The sequence below is a fragment of the Typopeltis vanoorti genome, chromosome 1, assembly GCF_054136105.1.
Source record: "Typopeltis vanoorti isolate ZY-2024b chromosome 1, IOZ_Tvanoo_1.0, whole genome shotgun sequence".
NCBI classification, from domain to species: Eukaryota; Metazoa; Arthropoda; class Arachnida; order Uropygi; family Thelyphonidae; genus Typopeltis; species Typopeltis vanoorti.
The window spans coordinates 118,424,053-118,441,692 of NC_143549.1; the positions used below are offsets into that span (position 1 = coordinate 118,424,053).

At 32.4% G+C, this 17,640-nt stretch overlaps 1 protein-coding gene across 1 annotated transcript in view; it reads right to left on the minus strand.

Annotated features, from left to right (window-relative positions):
• Positions 1-17,640, minus strand: part of LOC150110348 (uncharacterized) — a 220,889-nt gene that overhangs the window by 133,413 nt on the left and 69,836 nt on the right. Inside the window, exons 8-12 of the mRNA XM_090396252.1 lie at positions 15,907-16,038; positions 12,524-12,655; positions 9,173-9,304; positions 4,650-4,781; positions 295-426 (exon numbers count right to left, since the gene is read on the minus strand). Coding sequence (XP_090252378.1) covers positions 295-426; positions 4,650-4,781; positions 9,173-9,304; positions 12,524-12,655; positions 15,907-16,038 — 660 coding nt within the window. The remainder of the gene's footprint in view (positions 1-294; positions 427-4,649; positions 4,782-9,172; positions 9,305-12,523; positions 12,656-15,906; positions 16,039-17,640) is intronic.

Consider the following 17,640-nt stretch of genomic DNA (forward strand, 5'->3'; position numbering starts at 1 on the left):
TAATTGAAGGTTAATATCATTAGCTGGCAAACAATACATTTTTATTTAGTGAATCGATTAGTATTTGGTTCTATCTCTCTCTGATATTTTTGAAAAATGTAAAAATACAAACATAGACAATAATATTTTAAAAACCGTTTATATACTAAATGCTTCTTCATGAAAACTCTCCTAAAACATCATTTGACACAGATTTTATAAAGTGATCTCCATTTTTTAATTTAAAATGTGTTAATGTTTAAGGGGGCTATCGTGCTAGAAATAATTTAATTTGATTAATCTGAGTACACTTACGTATACATTTTCCATTTTTGGTGCCGCCTTCGTTTTTGTATCCTGGTTTGCATGTACATAAAGGTTTGTCTTCAGTGCCTCGCTCACATTTCTCTACGCCCTCCGTACCACAAGGATCTCCGTCGCATACAGCTACATTAATTTTTAAACGGAGTCAAAGTTTATTATATCATATATAAATATAAAAATATCCATATTTTAAATCACAATATTCAAAGAAAATTCAAAATTGTCTTAATTTCGTTATTTCAATACTGTAATATATATATGTAAAAATTCGATGCAGCAAGTAGTGTATTTGATAACAAGTACATCGAGTTTTACAGGTAGGCAAATCCCAGAAAGCTCATAAATAATATTTTCCTTTAGTATTCAGTATTGTATGTAGCTTGCGTTCAGCCCAACGGGAATTAGCTATCTCTCGAACAAACAACAGATGTAAAATTGTCACGGGTACAGGAAACGTCCTACTGTCGGAAAGACATTTGAAATTTTGTTTGCAAGTTCGATGCAGGAAGAGGGCTGCAAGATTCAAACCAATGTGCTAGCCAAGATAATCTGATCAGAACAAGAAGATTGAGAATGAAGGGGATTAGCGAATGTTAAAGAACCAGGAATCACATAAAAATTTACGGTGTTTGCAAAAGTGCACCGAACGATTGCACTGGGTAGAAAAAATCTGAACCAAGGTTTTCGAAATCCTTGTGGATATAACAGTGCAGGATTAGATGGTGGGGGATGAGATAATAAGTATTTAGAGTGAAGCCCTTAAGTGCAGAGGAGAAAGCTGAAGGAGGGAAGCCGTAGGTCATGAGGAGAAATGCCGCAAGACGTCTCACCTTAGAAGCAAGGATTACCAGGGCACGTACCGACAAGGTAAAGCCGAACTTGTCCGTGAGCCATACCGCACAACTGAGTACCTGAAGTACCTGACACATCGCCAATGTATTTGGTGTTTGTAAAGTGAATAGTCACACAAGTCACGCGAGATGACCTGATGAGATACCGGTAATCCTCAGAATTCGAAGAAAAAGTTAAAAGAAAAAGTATTATTTAAATTAAGGGGATATTAAATCCACATTGTTTAAAAACCGAACAAGAAACTTAAAGATTTGAATCAGTGAATCTCATTCCGAATATATAGTAAACTATAAATGTATCGGTGATCACTAGCGTAAAGCTAATGCAAGTGATCCTAGTACGTGGTACAATAACGGAAGACTCGTAGTAAAGGTGGTAAAGTTCTGATCGCTATTCTTAGGTATTTTCCATAATGTAAAAACACATTTCCTAGGAAACTTATGCTGTTATTCCATTATGGTAGAAGGCCACTACCCAGACCAGCTTCTGCCTTTTTTGAGGCTTCATCAGTGAGTAGCTAGACCAAGTTAATACCAAAGTTTACCAAATTAATAACTCAGACGAAGGCCGCAAACACATTGTAACCTGGACTCAAACTTCTAACATCCATGTGTGCTAAGATGAACTCGAAAGAAAAATTGTCGAATCTAGGGAAATTTCTCTAGATTCCTCTCATATCAACAACAGCCTGAGTTACAATCTGTCTGAGGTACACGTTGCTTCTGATCAGTACTGGCGCACTCGTGACATCGCCAATATACGTTTGATTGGAACTCATACTCGCATTTGTTTTTCAAACAAGCTACTGTCTTTTTATACTTGTTCTGTTATTACAATTTGAAGTCTCTGTACTTTTTTATGTACCTCTTTGATTGTGATACCTGAAGGTGTTGATCTATTCAACGAAACTAGTAAACTAGTAGTAACTTTTTAAATATATCTTATCATCTCTTTATCTCTCGGTTTCAGTCATTAAAGTTCTGCCATATACATACATACATACATATATATATATATATATATATATATATATATATGTATGTATGTATATGGCAGAACTTTCTTATATATATATATATATATATATATATATATATATAAAACGTTTAACATGAGATAATATTTATCAATGGCAGAAACATAAATATTTTACATTTATACTAAAAACTGACTTAAATCTGCAATGTTTATAAGTTAATCTATTATGGTATTCCTATAGATAAAGTTGTTTATCTTTAAAACATTTATGGTCACTCTTCGATGCATGTATGTTTAAATATGTACATATATAATGTATTCAATTCTATGCAGTAGGATGATACAGATTAGGCAGAGTAGGAAATAGACATAAGGAAGGGGAACTTTATTGAAATTCCCAAGAAGAATTAGCTAATAATGACGATCTTGGTTTACAAAATCTGACAGAAGTCTTCAACTAGGAAATGAAATCAGGAAATATGGAAAGGTCCGAAATTTATTTCATTACAGTAGGCAAAGTCACCAATACCAGAATATTGTAAAATTTAAAGACATGTCATGGAGCTCATATTTCTATCAACACATTGAACGCAGGCTATTGTTAATAGAAATAAATGATAAACTAAAAATATAAAAGAGGATATGCAATAGAAAAATGAAACTTATTGAGAATTGAAGGATTTGTTGTGTTGTATTCTCCTATCCTTATATATAACTCTAAGAACTGTCACGCCATGTTTCAATAAACCCTTTTTATTTCTCTATTGTTTAAATTTTCGATGGTATTGTGTATGCATTAAATATTCGCAGAAACAAGATTTCGATATCTGTTTCTTTTCTTTTAGTATGAAGTATCATCTGTTATGCAAAGCATCTCCTTGTGTAATAAAGATTGTGTTCATGATATAATGATATAATATCTATGGTAAAAATTATAGGCAACATGCTATAAATTTCTTAGGTAGCAGAAAGAGGTCTCGATGTCAAAGGTTCATATTTCTTGATTATGAAGTCACTGTTTTTTAGCCGGTTCCAGCTCTATTCAGAATAGTGTATCCAGTGAGTAAAATGGAAAAGTTATTTTAAATATGCAAAAAATCGTTTCGAATTTAGGTGTTTCTCTGTTTCTGGGCAAATATTTTAATATGAGTTTATAATAAACAGATTTTATGATTCATGTAATGTTTTTTGTGCGTGAACAACCATTGCAGATGTTATTCGACAATACATAACTTTAGGTGTCAATTTTTCCGAATTATTTTCCAAACTGTGATACACAATCACATGTAAATATTGGGTAAAGAGAATGACAAGACATTTAGAGTTTCCGAAGGAAACACTGCTTCCCAATAACTTCTCATATATTAAAAATAATGCTTTCGCATTAAAATTGAGTTGATATCGAGCAGTAATATCTTTTTATGTCCTCCTATATATATATATATATATATATATATATATATATATATATATATATATATATATATATATATATATATATATATATATATATATATATATATATATATATATATATATATATATTATAGTGCAAAATGGCTTGTCTTCAGTAATGATATGAAGGTTTAATACTTAGTGTTTTAAAAGGCCAGATATGCTTCCATTTGTAAGCTAATACGACATTCACCACTGAATTCCTATTTCTGAAATATTTTTATTATTATATGCTATTCATACCGAATGTCATAATGTACTGAAATAAACTGCAATATTAAATTAATTAAATGCAGCACTATCATCTCTTCATTAAAAAAAGGTGTGCCATTGATCTTATTCAGATCTGTTTCTGTCTTCTTTGATTCAGCAACCTCAGAAATGGACGTTTGTAACGTCGTAGTTAACCTATCGAAAGTGAAACGTAGTATGTTATAATTGATAATGAATAAAGAAATGTTTCCTTTCTAAAAACAAATTTCTAATGAAATATGTTATATGGGTTTCAAGAAATAATGGTGCGAATATTTGCAATTTTCGGATTTCATCGCAACAATCATCAACAGCTTTCTACGGCGAATAAAGCAGTACTTTGGTCCAAATAAACTTAATTGTTATGTGTTAATTATTACTGCTAAACAAAATGAACCTTCATAATCTTCTAGACTCTGAATTGAAGAAGGATAAAACGTTAACGGTGTTGATTGTCAATTCTTTAAATCTAATGCAACAGTGAGGAATTGAAGGTTAATGTCATTTGCCGACAATCAAATCGATTGTCGGCAAATGACAATCGATTTGATTGTCAAATTTAGTGAATCGATTAGTATTTGGTTCTATCTCTCTCTCATAGTTTTGAAAAATGTAAAAATGGAATCATAGACAACAATATTTTAAAAACCGTTTAAATACTAAATGACTCTTCATGAAACTTTTCCTAAAACATCATTTGACATAGTTTATATAAATTGATCTCCATTTTATTAATTTAAAATGGGTTGATGTTTATTGGGGCTATCGTACTACAAACAATTTAATTTGATCAATCCTGGCACACTTACATATACATTTTCCATTTTTGGTGCCGTCTTCGTTTTTGTATCCTGGTTTGCAAGTACATACAGGTTTGTCCGCAGTGCCTCCCTCACATTTCTCTACGCCCTCCGTGCCGCAAGGATCTCCTTCGCATAGAGCTACTTTAAATTTTAAATGGAGTCAAAGTTTATTATATCATATGTAAATATAAAAATCTCCATATTTTTACATCACAATATTCAAAGTAAATTGGAAATTTTCTTCGTTTCGATATTTCAAAATTGTAATATATATATAAGTAAAAATTCAATGCAGCAAGAAGTATATTTGCATAACAAGTACATCGGGTTTTACAGATAGGCAAAACCCAGAAAACCTGCAAATTATATTTTCCTTTAGTATTCAGTATTGTATGTAGCTTGGTTACAGCCCAACTGGAATTAACTATCTCTTTGACAAACGAAAGATGTAAAATTGTCAAGGCTTAAGGAAACGCCCTACTGTCGGCAAGCCATTTGAAATTTTGTTTGCAAGTTACATGCTAAGTAACCTCAAGGTCAATGGAGGAAGACGGCTACAAGATTCAAACGAATGTGCTAGCCAACATAATCTGATCAGAACAAGAAGATAGAGAATGAAGGGGATCTGCGAATGTTAAAGAACCAGGATTCACATGAAAATTTAAGGTGTTTGCAAAAGTGCACCGAACGATTGCACGGGGTTGAAAAAACTGAACCAAGGTTTTCGGAACCCTTGTGGATATAACACTGCAGGATTAGATTGTGGGGGATGAGATAATAAGTATTTAGAGGGAAGCCATTAAGTGTCGAGGAGAAAGCCGAAGGAAGGAAGCCTGAGGTCATAGGGAGAAATGGCGCAAGCCGTCATAGCCTAGAAGCAAGGATCACTAGGGCACATACAGCCAAGGTAAAGCCGAACTTGTCCGTTAGCCATACCGCACAACTGAGTATCTGAAGTCCTGACAGACCGCCAATGTATTTGGTAGGTTTGTAAATTGAATAGTCACACAAGTCACGCGAGATGTCCTGATGAGATACCGGTAATCCTCAGAATTGAAATAAAGAGTTAAAAGAAAAAGGATTATTTAAATTAAGGTGATATTAAATCCCACACTGTTTTAAAAACCAATAAGAAACTCAAAGATTTGAATCGGTGAATCAGAGAGTTTCATTCCGAATATATATGATCGCCGATATATGAATGTATCGGCGATCACTAGCGTAAAGCTAATGCAATTGACCCTAGTACGTGGTACAATAACGTACGACTCGTAGTAAAGGTGGTAAAGTTCTGATCGCTATTCTTAGGTATTTTCCATAATGTAAAAACACATTTCCTAGGAAATGTATGCTGTTATTACATTATGGTAGAAGGCCACTACACAGATCGGTTTCAGCATTTTTTGAGGCTTCATCAGTGAGTAGCTAGACAAAATTAATACCAAAGTGTAAAAAATTAATAACTCAGACGAAGGCCGCAAACACATTGGAAACTGGACTCAAACTTCTAAAATCCATGTGCGCTAGGATGAACTCGAAAGAAAGATTGTCGAATCTAGGGAAATTTCTCTAGATTCCTCTCATATCAACAACAGCCTGAGTTACAATCTCTCTATCGCACACTTTGCTTCTGTTCAATACTGGCGCACTCGTGACATTGCCTAGTATACGTTTGTTTGGAACTCATACTCGCATTTCTATTTCAAACAAGCTACTGTCTTTTTATACTTGTTCTGTTATTACAATATAAATATCTGTAATTTTTTATATACTTCTTTGATTGTGATACCTGAAGATGTTGATCTCTTCAACGAAACTATTAAACTAGTAGTATCTTTTTAAATATATCTTGTCATCTTTTTATCTCTCGGTATCAGTCATTAAAGTTCTCCCACATATATATATATATATATATATATATATATATATAAAACTCTTAACATGAGATAACATTTCTCAATGGCAGAAACAAATATTTTTCATATATACTAAGAACTGACTTACACCTGCAATGTTTATAAGTTAACCTATTATCGTATTACTTTAGATAAAGTTGTTTATCCATGAAACAATTTATGGTCACTCTTCGATATATGCATGTGTAAATATATACACATATAATGTATTGAATTCTATGCAGTAGGATGATACAGATTAGGCAGAGTAGGAAATAGACATAATGAAGAGGAATATTATTGAAATACCCCAAGGAGAATTAGCCAATAATTACGATCTTGGTTTACAAAATCTGACAGAAGTCTTCAACCTGGAAACAAAACAAGGAAATAGGGAAAGGTCTCAAATTTATTTCATTACAGTAAGCAAAGTCACCAATACAAGAATATTGTAAAAATTCAAAGACGTGTCATGGAGCTCATATGTCTTTCAGCACATTCAACGGAGGCAATTGTTAATAGAAATAAATGATAAACTAAAAATATGAAAGAAAATATGCAATAGAAAAAGTAAACTTATTGAGAAATTAAGGAATTTTTGTTGTATTCTCCTATCATTATATATAACTTTAAGAACTGTCACGTTATGTTTCAATAAATCCTTTTTATTTTTCTATTGTTTACATTTTCGATGGTATTGTGTAAGAATTAAATATTCGCAGAAACGAGCTTTCGATATCTGTTTTTTCCTTTCTTTTAGTACGAAGTATCATCTGTGATTCAAAGCCTCTCTTTGTGTTCTAAAGGTTTTGTTCATGATATAATATCTATGGTAAAAATTATAGGCAACATGCTATAAATTTCTTAGGAAGCAGAAAGAGATCTTGATTTCAAAGGTTCATATTTCTTGATTATGAGGTCACTGTTTTTTAGCCGGTTCCAGCTCTATTAAGAATGGAGTATCCAGTCAATAAAATAGAGGAGTTATTTTAAATATGCAAAAAATCGTTTCAAATTTAGGTCTTTCTCTGTTTCTGAGCAAATATTTGAATATTAGTTTATAACAAAACAGGTTTGCTGATTCATGTAATGATTTTTGTGTGTGACCAACCATTGCACATGTTATTCAATAATACATAACACTTTGTGCTATAGAACACTTTAGGTGTCAATTTTACCGAGATATTAGCAAACTGTGTTACACAATCACATGTGAATATTGGGTAAAGAAAATGACAAGACATTTAGAGTTTCCAGTAACTTCTCATATATTACAATAAGGCTTTCGCAAAAACATTCGGTAGATATGGAGAAGAATTATCTTTTTATGTTCTAATTTTTAAGACAAAATAATGATCACGAGATTTGATAAATGAATGCAAAAAGCTGTAGCTTTGATTGTTTTTATAAAACACTGATCAAAATGAAATAGATATTAACAATATTTACAAAGTTTTTTTACAAACTTTGCAATATTTACATAGCAATATAAATGAAAAGGTTTCCCGAATTCTTTACTGAAATAAATGAGCAGTTAAATCAGGAATATCTCTGAAACATTCATACAGCTATCGAAGTATGGTTATATTTGAGAGTTATAACAGTGTAATATATAGTGTAATAGAATGTTATATATATATATATATATATATATATATATAATATATATATATATATATATATATATATATATATATATATATATATATATATATATAGATTGTAGTGCAAATTGGCTTGTGTTCAATAATGATATGAAGGTTTATACTCCCATTTGTAAACTAAGACGACATTAGCCACTGGATTGCTATTTCTGCAATATTTTCATAATTATATGCTATAAAAACGATTGCTCATAATGTACTGAAATAAACTGCAATATTTCATTCATTAATATAGCACTATCATCTCTTGATAAACAATAAGGTGTGCCACTGTTCTTATTCAGATGTGTTTATGTAATCTTTGATGCAGCAACCTCAGAAACGGACGTGTATTAGGTCATAGTTAAGCTATCGAAAATGGAATGTAGTATGTTATAACTGATGATGATTAAAGGAAGGTTTCGACTCAAAAAACTATTTCTACTGCAATATGTTATATGGGTTTCAAGAATTAATGGTGCGAATATTTGCAATTTTCGGATTTCTATCGCAACAATCATCTACAGCTTACTATGGCGAATAAAGCAGTACTTTTTTCCAAATACACTTCATTTTTATGTGTTAATTATTACTGGCAAACAAAATAAACCTTCATAATCTTCTAGACTCTCAATTGAAGAAAGATAAAATTAACGGTGTTGATTGTCAATTCTTTAAATCTAATGCAACAGTGAGAAATTGAAGGTTAATGACATTTGCCGACAATCAATACATTTTTATTTAGTGAAACGATTAGTATTTAGTTCTATTTCTCTCTAATATTTTTATAAAATAAAAATACAAACATAGACGATAATATTTTAAAAACCGTTTATATATACTGAATGCTTCTTCATGAAACCTTTCCTAAAACATCATTTGACACAGTTTATATAAATTGATCTCCATTTTATTAATTTAAAATGTGTTGAGATTTATTGGGGCTATAGTACTACGAACAATTTAATTTGATCAATCTGAGTACACTTACGTATACATTTTCCATTTTTGGTGCCGTCTTCGTTTTTGTATCCTGGTTTGCATGTACATACCGGTTTGTCTTCAGTGCCTCCCTCACATTTCTCTACGCCCTCCGTGCCGCAAGGATCTCCTTCGCATACAGCTACATTAAATTTTAAATGGAGTCAATGTTTATTATATCATATGTAAATATAAAAATCTCGATATTTTTCATTACAGTAAGCAAAGTAACCAATTCCAGAATATTGTAAAAATTCAAAGATGTGTCTTGAGCTCATATTTCTTTCAACACTTTCAACGCAGGCTACTGTTAATAGAAATAAATGATAAACTTAAAATATAAAAGAGATATGCAATAGAAAAATGACACTTATTGTGAAATTAAGGATTTTTTGTTTTGTATTCTCCTATCATTATATATAACTCTAAAAACTGTCACGCCATGGTTCAATAAATAGATTTATTTTTCTATAGTTTATATTTTCGATGGTATTGGGTATGCATTCAATATTCGCAGAAAGGATATTTCGATATATGTTTCTTGTCTTTTATTACGAAGTATCGTTTGTGATGCAAGGCTTCTCCTTGTGTACTAAAGATTCTGTTCATGATATAATATCTATGGTAACAATTTTAGGCAACATACTTTAAATTTCTTAGGGAGCAGAAAGAGGTCTCGATTTCAACGGGTCATATTTATTGATTATGTATTCACTGTTTTTAAGCAGGTCACAGCAATATTAAGAAAGGAGTATCCAGTAAGTAAAATGGAGGAATTATTTTACGTATGGAAAAAATCGTTTCGAATTTAGGTGTTTCTCTGGTTCTGATCAAATATTTGAATATTAGTTTATAATAAAACAGATGTGCTGATTCATGTAATGATTTTTGGGTTTGACCAACCATTGCACATGTTATTCGACAATACATAACACTTTGTGCTGTAGAACACTGTAGGTGTCAATTTTACCTATTTATATTGCAAACTGTGATACACAATCCCATGTAAATATTGGGTAAAGAAAACGAACAGACATTTAGAGTTTCCGAAGGAAACAATACTTTCCGGTAACTTCTGATATATTACAATAATGCTTTCGCAATAAACTTCGGTGGATATGGAGCAAAAATATCTTTTTTTGTTCTAAGTTTTAAGACAAAATTATGATCACAAGATTTGATAAATGACTGCATAAAGCTGGAGCTTTGATTGCTTTCATAAAACATTCTTCAAAATAACAATAGATATTAACAACATTTACAAAGTTTTTTACAAACTTTACAATATTTACATAGCAATATAAATGAAAAGGTCTCCCGAAATCTTTACTGAAATAAATGAACAGTTAAATCTGGAATATCTCTAAAACATACATACAACTATCGAAGCAAGGTTATATTTGTGAGCTATTATAGTGTAATATACAGGGTGTTCGGGATAAATTTGATATATTTATAATTAATTATATTTTTCCGTAAGTTACATGTATTAACACACACTTCTCTTCATTTAAAAGTTTGGACCCTTCTTCATTCATATACAAGATGTCAGAAAGGATGGATAGCTGGAACCCACCTGAATCATGGAAGAGAATAACTTGTATCATGATGATTCGTGCCCGCCATCAAAATAAGGATATTACGACTGCTGCCCAATGCTCCCTGAATACAGTAAAAACAATCAGGCATGAACTAGAGACTTGCAATGGTGACTACGAGGATGTAGCAAGAAGAAAGATCCCTAGCAGACGATCTGATTGCGTTCGTACAGCAGAATTCCTCGCAAATCTGCAGGAAGAGGTGTTGAAGAACCCTGGCATTGGAATTCGGGCTTTGTTCGTGGAGTTGCTAACTGTAGTCAAGCCCTGGATAACAAGGGTAGCCAATGGTAGGCCGTATGTATGGCAGCAGGATTCGGCCCCTTGCCACACCTCTGGGAAAAGTCAAAAATGGTTGTCTGAAAATTTCTACGACTTCACCAGTCCAAATGTTTGGCCTCCAAACTCCCCAGACCTTAACCCCATGGATTATTTTGTATGGGGCGCAGTTGAAAAAGACACCAATCGCACTTCCAGTAATACAAAAGCCCAGTTAATGGATAAAATTAAAACAGTTTTTGCGGCCCTTCCCAGGGAGACTGTAGCATCAGCTTGTTCGAGGTTCCGAAGCAGAATTGAAGCTGTGATCGATGCTAATGGTGGTTATTTTGAGTAAATCTTGTTGATAGTATTGTAATTAACTCTGCCTGTAATGTTTTTTTGTCAATTCATTAAATTTAATAGATACAAAGAAGATTTTCTTTTTCCTTACGAAACTGTCAAATTTATCCCGAACACCCTGTATAGTGTAATATAGTGTGATATATATAATTATATATATATATATATATATATATATATATATATATATATATATATATATATATATATATAAATATATATAGATTCTAGTGTAAATTGGCTTGTCTTCTATAATGATATGAAGGTTAATACTTCCATTTTTAATCTAAGACGACATTAACCACTGGATTGCTATTTCTGCAATATTTTTATTATTCTATGCTATACAAACGATTGCACATAATGTACTGAAATAAACTGCAATATTTAATTAATTAAATATAGCACTATCATCTCTTGATAAACAATAAGGGGTGCCATTGTTGTTATTCAGATCGGTTTATATAAACTTTGAAGCAGCAAACTCAGAAACGGACGTTTATTACGTCATAGTAAACCTATCGAAAATGGAATGTAGTATGTTGTAACTGATGATGATTAAAAAATGTTTCGAATCTAAAAACTAATTTCTACTGCAATATGTTATATGGGTTTCAAGAATTACTGGTGCGAATATTTGCAATTTTCGGATTTCTATCGCAACAATCATCTACAGCTTACTACGGCGAATAAAGCACTGCATTGGTTCAAATATATTTCAACGATATGTGATAATTATTATTGATAAACAAATAAAATCTTCAAAATTTTAAAGACTCTGAAGTGTAGAAGGATAAAACGTTAGCAGTGTTGATTGTCAATTCTTTAAATCTAATTCAACGGTGAGTATTTGAATGTTAATATCATTAGCCGACAATCAATATATTTTTGTTTTGTGAATCGATTAGTATTTGGTTCTATCTCTCTCTAATATTTTTAAAAAATGTAAAAATACAAACATAGACAATAATATTTTAAAAACCGTTTATATACTAAATGCTTCTTCATGAAACCTTTCCTAAAACATCATTTGACACAGTTTATATAAATTGATCTCCACTTTATTAATTTAAAATGTGTTGATGTTTATTGGGACTATCGTACTACAAACAATTTAATTTGATCAATCTGAGTACACTTACGTATACATTTTCCATTTTTGGTGCCGTCTTCGTTTTTGTATCCTGGTTTGCATGTACATACCGGTTTGTCTTCAGTGCCTCCCTCACATTTCTCTACGCCCTCCGTGCCGCAAGGATCTCCTTCGCATACAGCTACATTAAATTTTAAATGGAGTCAAGGTTTATTATATCATATGTAAATATAAAAATCTCCATATTTTCATTACAGTAACAAAGTCCAATACTAGGTAAAAATTCAAAGATTTGTCTTGAGTTCATATTTCTTTCAACACATTCAGCGCAGGCTATTGTTAATAGAAATAAATGATAAACTAATAATATAAAAGAGGATATGCAATAGAAAAATGAAACTTATTGAGAATTTAAGGATTTTTTGTTTTGTATTCTCCTATCATTATATATAACTCTAAAAACTCTCAAGCCATGTTTCAATAAATCCTTTTTATTTTTCTATTGTTTATATTTTCGATGGTATTGTGTATGCATTCAATATTCGCAGAAACGTGATTAAAATATCTGTTTCTTTGCTTTTATTATGAAATATCTTATGTGATGCAACGCATCTCCGTGTGTACTAAAGATTTTTTTCATGAGATAACATCTATGGCAACAATTTTAGACAACATGCTTTATATTTCTTAGGAAGCATAAAGAGGTCACGATTTCAACGGTTCCTATTTCTTGATTAGGTATTGACTGTTTTTAAGCAGGTCACAGTTTTATTACCAAAGTAATATCCAGTCAGTAAAATGGAGGAGTTATTTTAAATATGCAAAAAACTCTCGTTTCGAATTTAGGTGTTTTTCTGTTTCTGAACAAATATTTTAATATTAGTTTATAATAAAAGAGATTTGCTGATTCATGTAATGTGTTTCGTGTGTGCCCAACCATTGCACATGTTATTTGACAAAACATAACACTTTGTTCAGTAGAACTCTTTAGGGGTAATTTTTTCCGAGATATTTTCCAAAATTCGATACACAATCACATGTAGATATTGGGTTAAAGAGAATGACAAGACATTTAGGGTTTCCGAGAGAAACACTACTTCCCAGTTACTGCTCATATATTAAAATAATGATATCGCATTAATATTGGTTGGATATGGAGCAGAAATATCTTTTCATGCCCTACGTTTTAAGAGAAAATAATGATCACGAGATTTGATAAACGAATGCATAAAGCTGGAGCTTTGATTGTTTTTCTAAAACCTTGATCAAAATAAGAATAGATATTAACAACATTTACACCTGGACCATAGAATAGATTGATCTGATGCTACTAGTGTAAAGCTGCCGTTTGAAATGATAGGATGAAAATTTGTTCGGTACTTTGCATAATTTTTGCTACAGACATAGCAATATAAATGAAAAGGTTTCCCAAATTTTTTACTGAATAAATGAGCAGCGAATATCTCTGAAACATACATACAGCTATCGAAGCAAGGTTATATTTGAGAGCTCTTACAGTGTAATATATAGTGTAATATATATATATATATATATATATACAGGGTGTTCGGGATAAATTTGACAGTTTCGTAAGGAAAAAGAAAATCTTCTTTGTATCTATTAAATTTAATGAATTGACAAAAAAACATTACAGGCAGAGTTAATTACAATACTATCAACAAGATTTACTCAAAATAACCACCATTAGCATCGATCACAGCTTCAATTCTGCTTCGGAACCTCGAACAAGCTGATGCTACAGTCTCCCTGGGAAGGGCCGCAAAAACTGTTTTAATTTTATCCATTAACTGGGCTTTTGTATTACTGGAAGTGCGATTGGTGTCTTTTTCAACTGCGCCCCATACAAAATAATCCATGGGGTTAAGGTCTGGGGAGTTTGGAGGCCAAACATTTGGACTGGTGAAGTCGTAGAAATTTTCAGACAACCATTTTTGACTTTTCCCAGAGGTGTGGCAAGGGGCCGAATCCTGCTGCCATACATACGGCCTACCATTGGCTACCCTTGTTATCCAGGGCTTGACTACAGTTAGCAACTCCACGAACAAAGCCCGAATTCCAATGCCAGGGTTCTTCAACACCTGTTCCTGCAGATTTGCGAGGAATTCTGCTGTACGAACGCAATCAGATCGTCTGCTAGGGATCTTTCTTCTTGCTACATCCTCGTAGTCACCATTGCAAGTCTCTAGTTCATGCCTGATTGTTTTTACTGTATTCAGGGAGCATTGGGCAGCAGTCGTAATATCCTTATTTTGATGGCGGGCACGAATCATCATGATACAAGTTATTCTCTTCCATGATTCAGGTGGGTTCCAGCTATCCATTCTTTCTGACATCTTGTATATGAATGAAGAAGGGTCCAAACTTTTAAATGAAGAGAAGTGTGTGTTAATACATGTAACTTAAGGAAAAATATAATTAATTATAAATATGTCAAATTTATCCCGAACACCCTGTATATATATAGATTATAGAGCAAAATGGGTTGTCTTGAATAATGACATGAAGGTTTAATACTCAGTGTTTTAAAAGGCCAGATATACTTCCATTGGTAAGCTAAGATGACATAAACCGCTGGATTGCTATTTCTGCAATATTTTTATTATTATATGCTATAAAAACGATTGCTCATAAGTTACTAAAATAAACTGTAATATAAAATTAATTAAATGAAGCGCTATCATCTATTGATAAAAAAAAGAAGGTGTGCCATTGTTCTTATTCAGATCTGTTTTTGTCATCTATGATAAAGCAACCTCAGAAACGAACGTTTATGACGTAATAGTTAACCTATCGAAAGTGGAATGTAGAATGTTATAACTGATGATGATGAAAGAAATGTTTCGTTTCTAAAAACAAATTTCTACTGCAACATGTTATATAGGTTTCAAGAAATATTGGTAGGAATATTTACAATTTTCGAATTTCTCTCGCTGCAATCATCTACTGCTTACTATTGTCTGTAACGCAGTGCTTTGTTGGGAATACATTTTATCGATATGTGCTAATTATTATTGATAAACAAAGAAAACCTTCGTAATGTTCAAGACTCTAAAGTGAAGAAGGATAAAACATTAACGGTGTTGATTGTCAATTCTTTAAATCTAATGCAACAGTGAGTAATTGAATGTTAATATCATTAGCCGGCAAACAATACATTTTTATTTAGTGAATGGATTAGTATTTGGTTCTATCTTTCTCTATTATTTTTGAAAAATGTAAAAATTCAATCATAGAAAATAATATTTTAAAAACCGTTTAAATACTAAATGATTCTTCACGAAAACTCTCGAAAAACATCATTTGACACAGATTTTATAAATTGATCTACATTTTTTAATTTAAAATGTGTTAATGTTTAAGGGGGCTATCGTGCTAGAAATAATTTAATTTGATTAATCTGAGTACACTTACGTATACATTTTCCATTTTTGGTGCCGCCTTCGTTTCTGTATCCTGGTTTGCATGTACATAAAGGTTTGTCTTCAGTGCCTCGCTCACATTTCTCTACGCCCTCCGTACCACAAGGATCTCCGTCGCATACAGCTACATTAATTTTTAAACGGAGTCAAAGTTTATTATATCATATATAAATATAAAAAATATCCATATTTTAAATCACAATATTCAAAGAAAATTCAAAATTGTCTTAATTTCGTTATTTCAATACTGTAATATATATATGTAAAAATTCGATGCAGCAAGTAGTGTATTTGATAACAAGTACATCGAGTTTTACAGGTAGGCAAATCCCAGAAAGCTCATAAATAATATTTTCCTTTAGTATTCAGTATTCTATGTAGCTTGGGTTCAGCCCAACCGGAATTAGCTATCTCTCGGACAAACAACAGATGTAAAATTTTCACGGGTACAGGAAACGTCCTACTGTCGGAAAGACATTTGAAATTTTGTTTGCAAGTTCGATGCAGGAAGAGGGCTGCAAGATTCAAACGAATGTGCTAGCCAAGATAATCTGATCAGAACAAGAAGATTGAGAATGAAGGGGATTAGCGAATGTTAAAGAACCAGGAATCACATAAAAATTTACGGTGTTTGCAAAAGTGCACCGAACGATTGCACTGGGTAGAAAAAATCTGAACCAAGGTTTTCGAAATCCTTGTGGATATAACAGTGCAGGATTAGATGGTGGGGGATGAGATAATAAGTATTTAGAGTGAAGCCCTTAAATGCAGAGGAGAAAGCTGAAGGAGGGAAGCCGTAGGTCATGGGGAGAAATGCCGCAAGCCGTCTCACCTTAGAAGCAAGGATTACCAGGGCACGTACCGACAAGGTAAAGCCGAACTTGTCCGTGAGCCATACCGCACAACTGAGTACCTGAAGTCCCTGACACATCGCCAATGTATTTGGTGTTTGTTAAGGGAATAGTCACACAAGTCACGCGAGATGACCTGATGAGATACCGGTAATCCTCAGAATTCGAAGAAAAAGTTAAAAGAAAAAGTATTATTTAAATTAAGGGGATATTAAATCCACATTGTTTAAAAACCGAATAAGAAACTTAAAGATTTGAATCAGTGAATCTCATTCCGAATATATAGTAAACTATAAATGTATCGGTGATCACTAGCGTAAAGCTAATGCAAGTGATCCTAGTACGTGGTACAATAACGGAAGACTCGTAGTAAAGGTGGTAAAGTTCTGATCGCTATTCTTAGGTATTTTCCATAATGTAAAAACACATTTCCTAGGAAACTTATGCTGTTATTCCATTATGGTAGAAGGCCACTACCCAGACCGGCTTCTGCCTTTTTTGAGGCTTCATCAGTGAGTAGCTAGACCAAGTTAATACCAAAGTTTACCAAATTAATAACTCAGACGAAGGCCGCAAACACATTGTAACCTGGACTCAAACTTCTAACATCCATGTGTGCTAAGATGAACTCGAAAGAAAAATTGTGGAATCTAGGGAAATTTCTCTAGATTCCTCTCATATCAACAACAGCCTGAGTTACAATCTCTGTGAGGTACACGTTGCTTCTGTTCAGTACTGGCGCACTCGTGACATCGCCAATGTACGTTTGATTGGAACTCATACCCGCATTTGTTTTTCAAACAAGCTACTGTCTTTTTATACTTGTTCTGTTATTACAATTTTAAGTCTCTGTACTTTTTTATGTACCTCTTTGA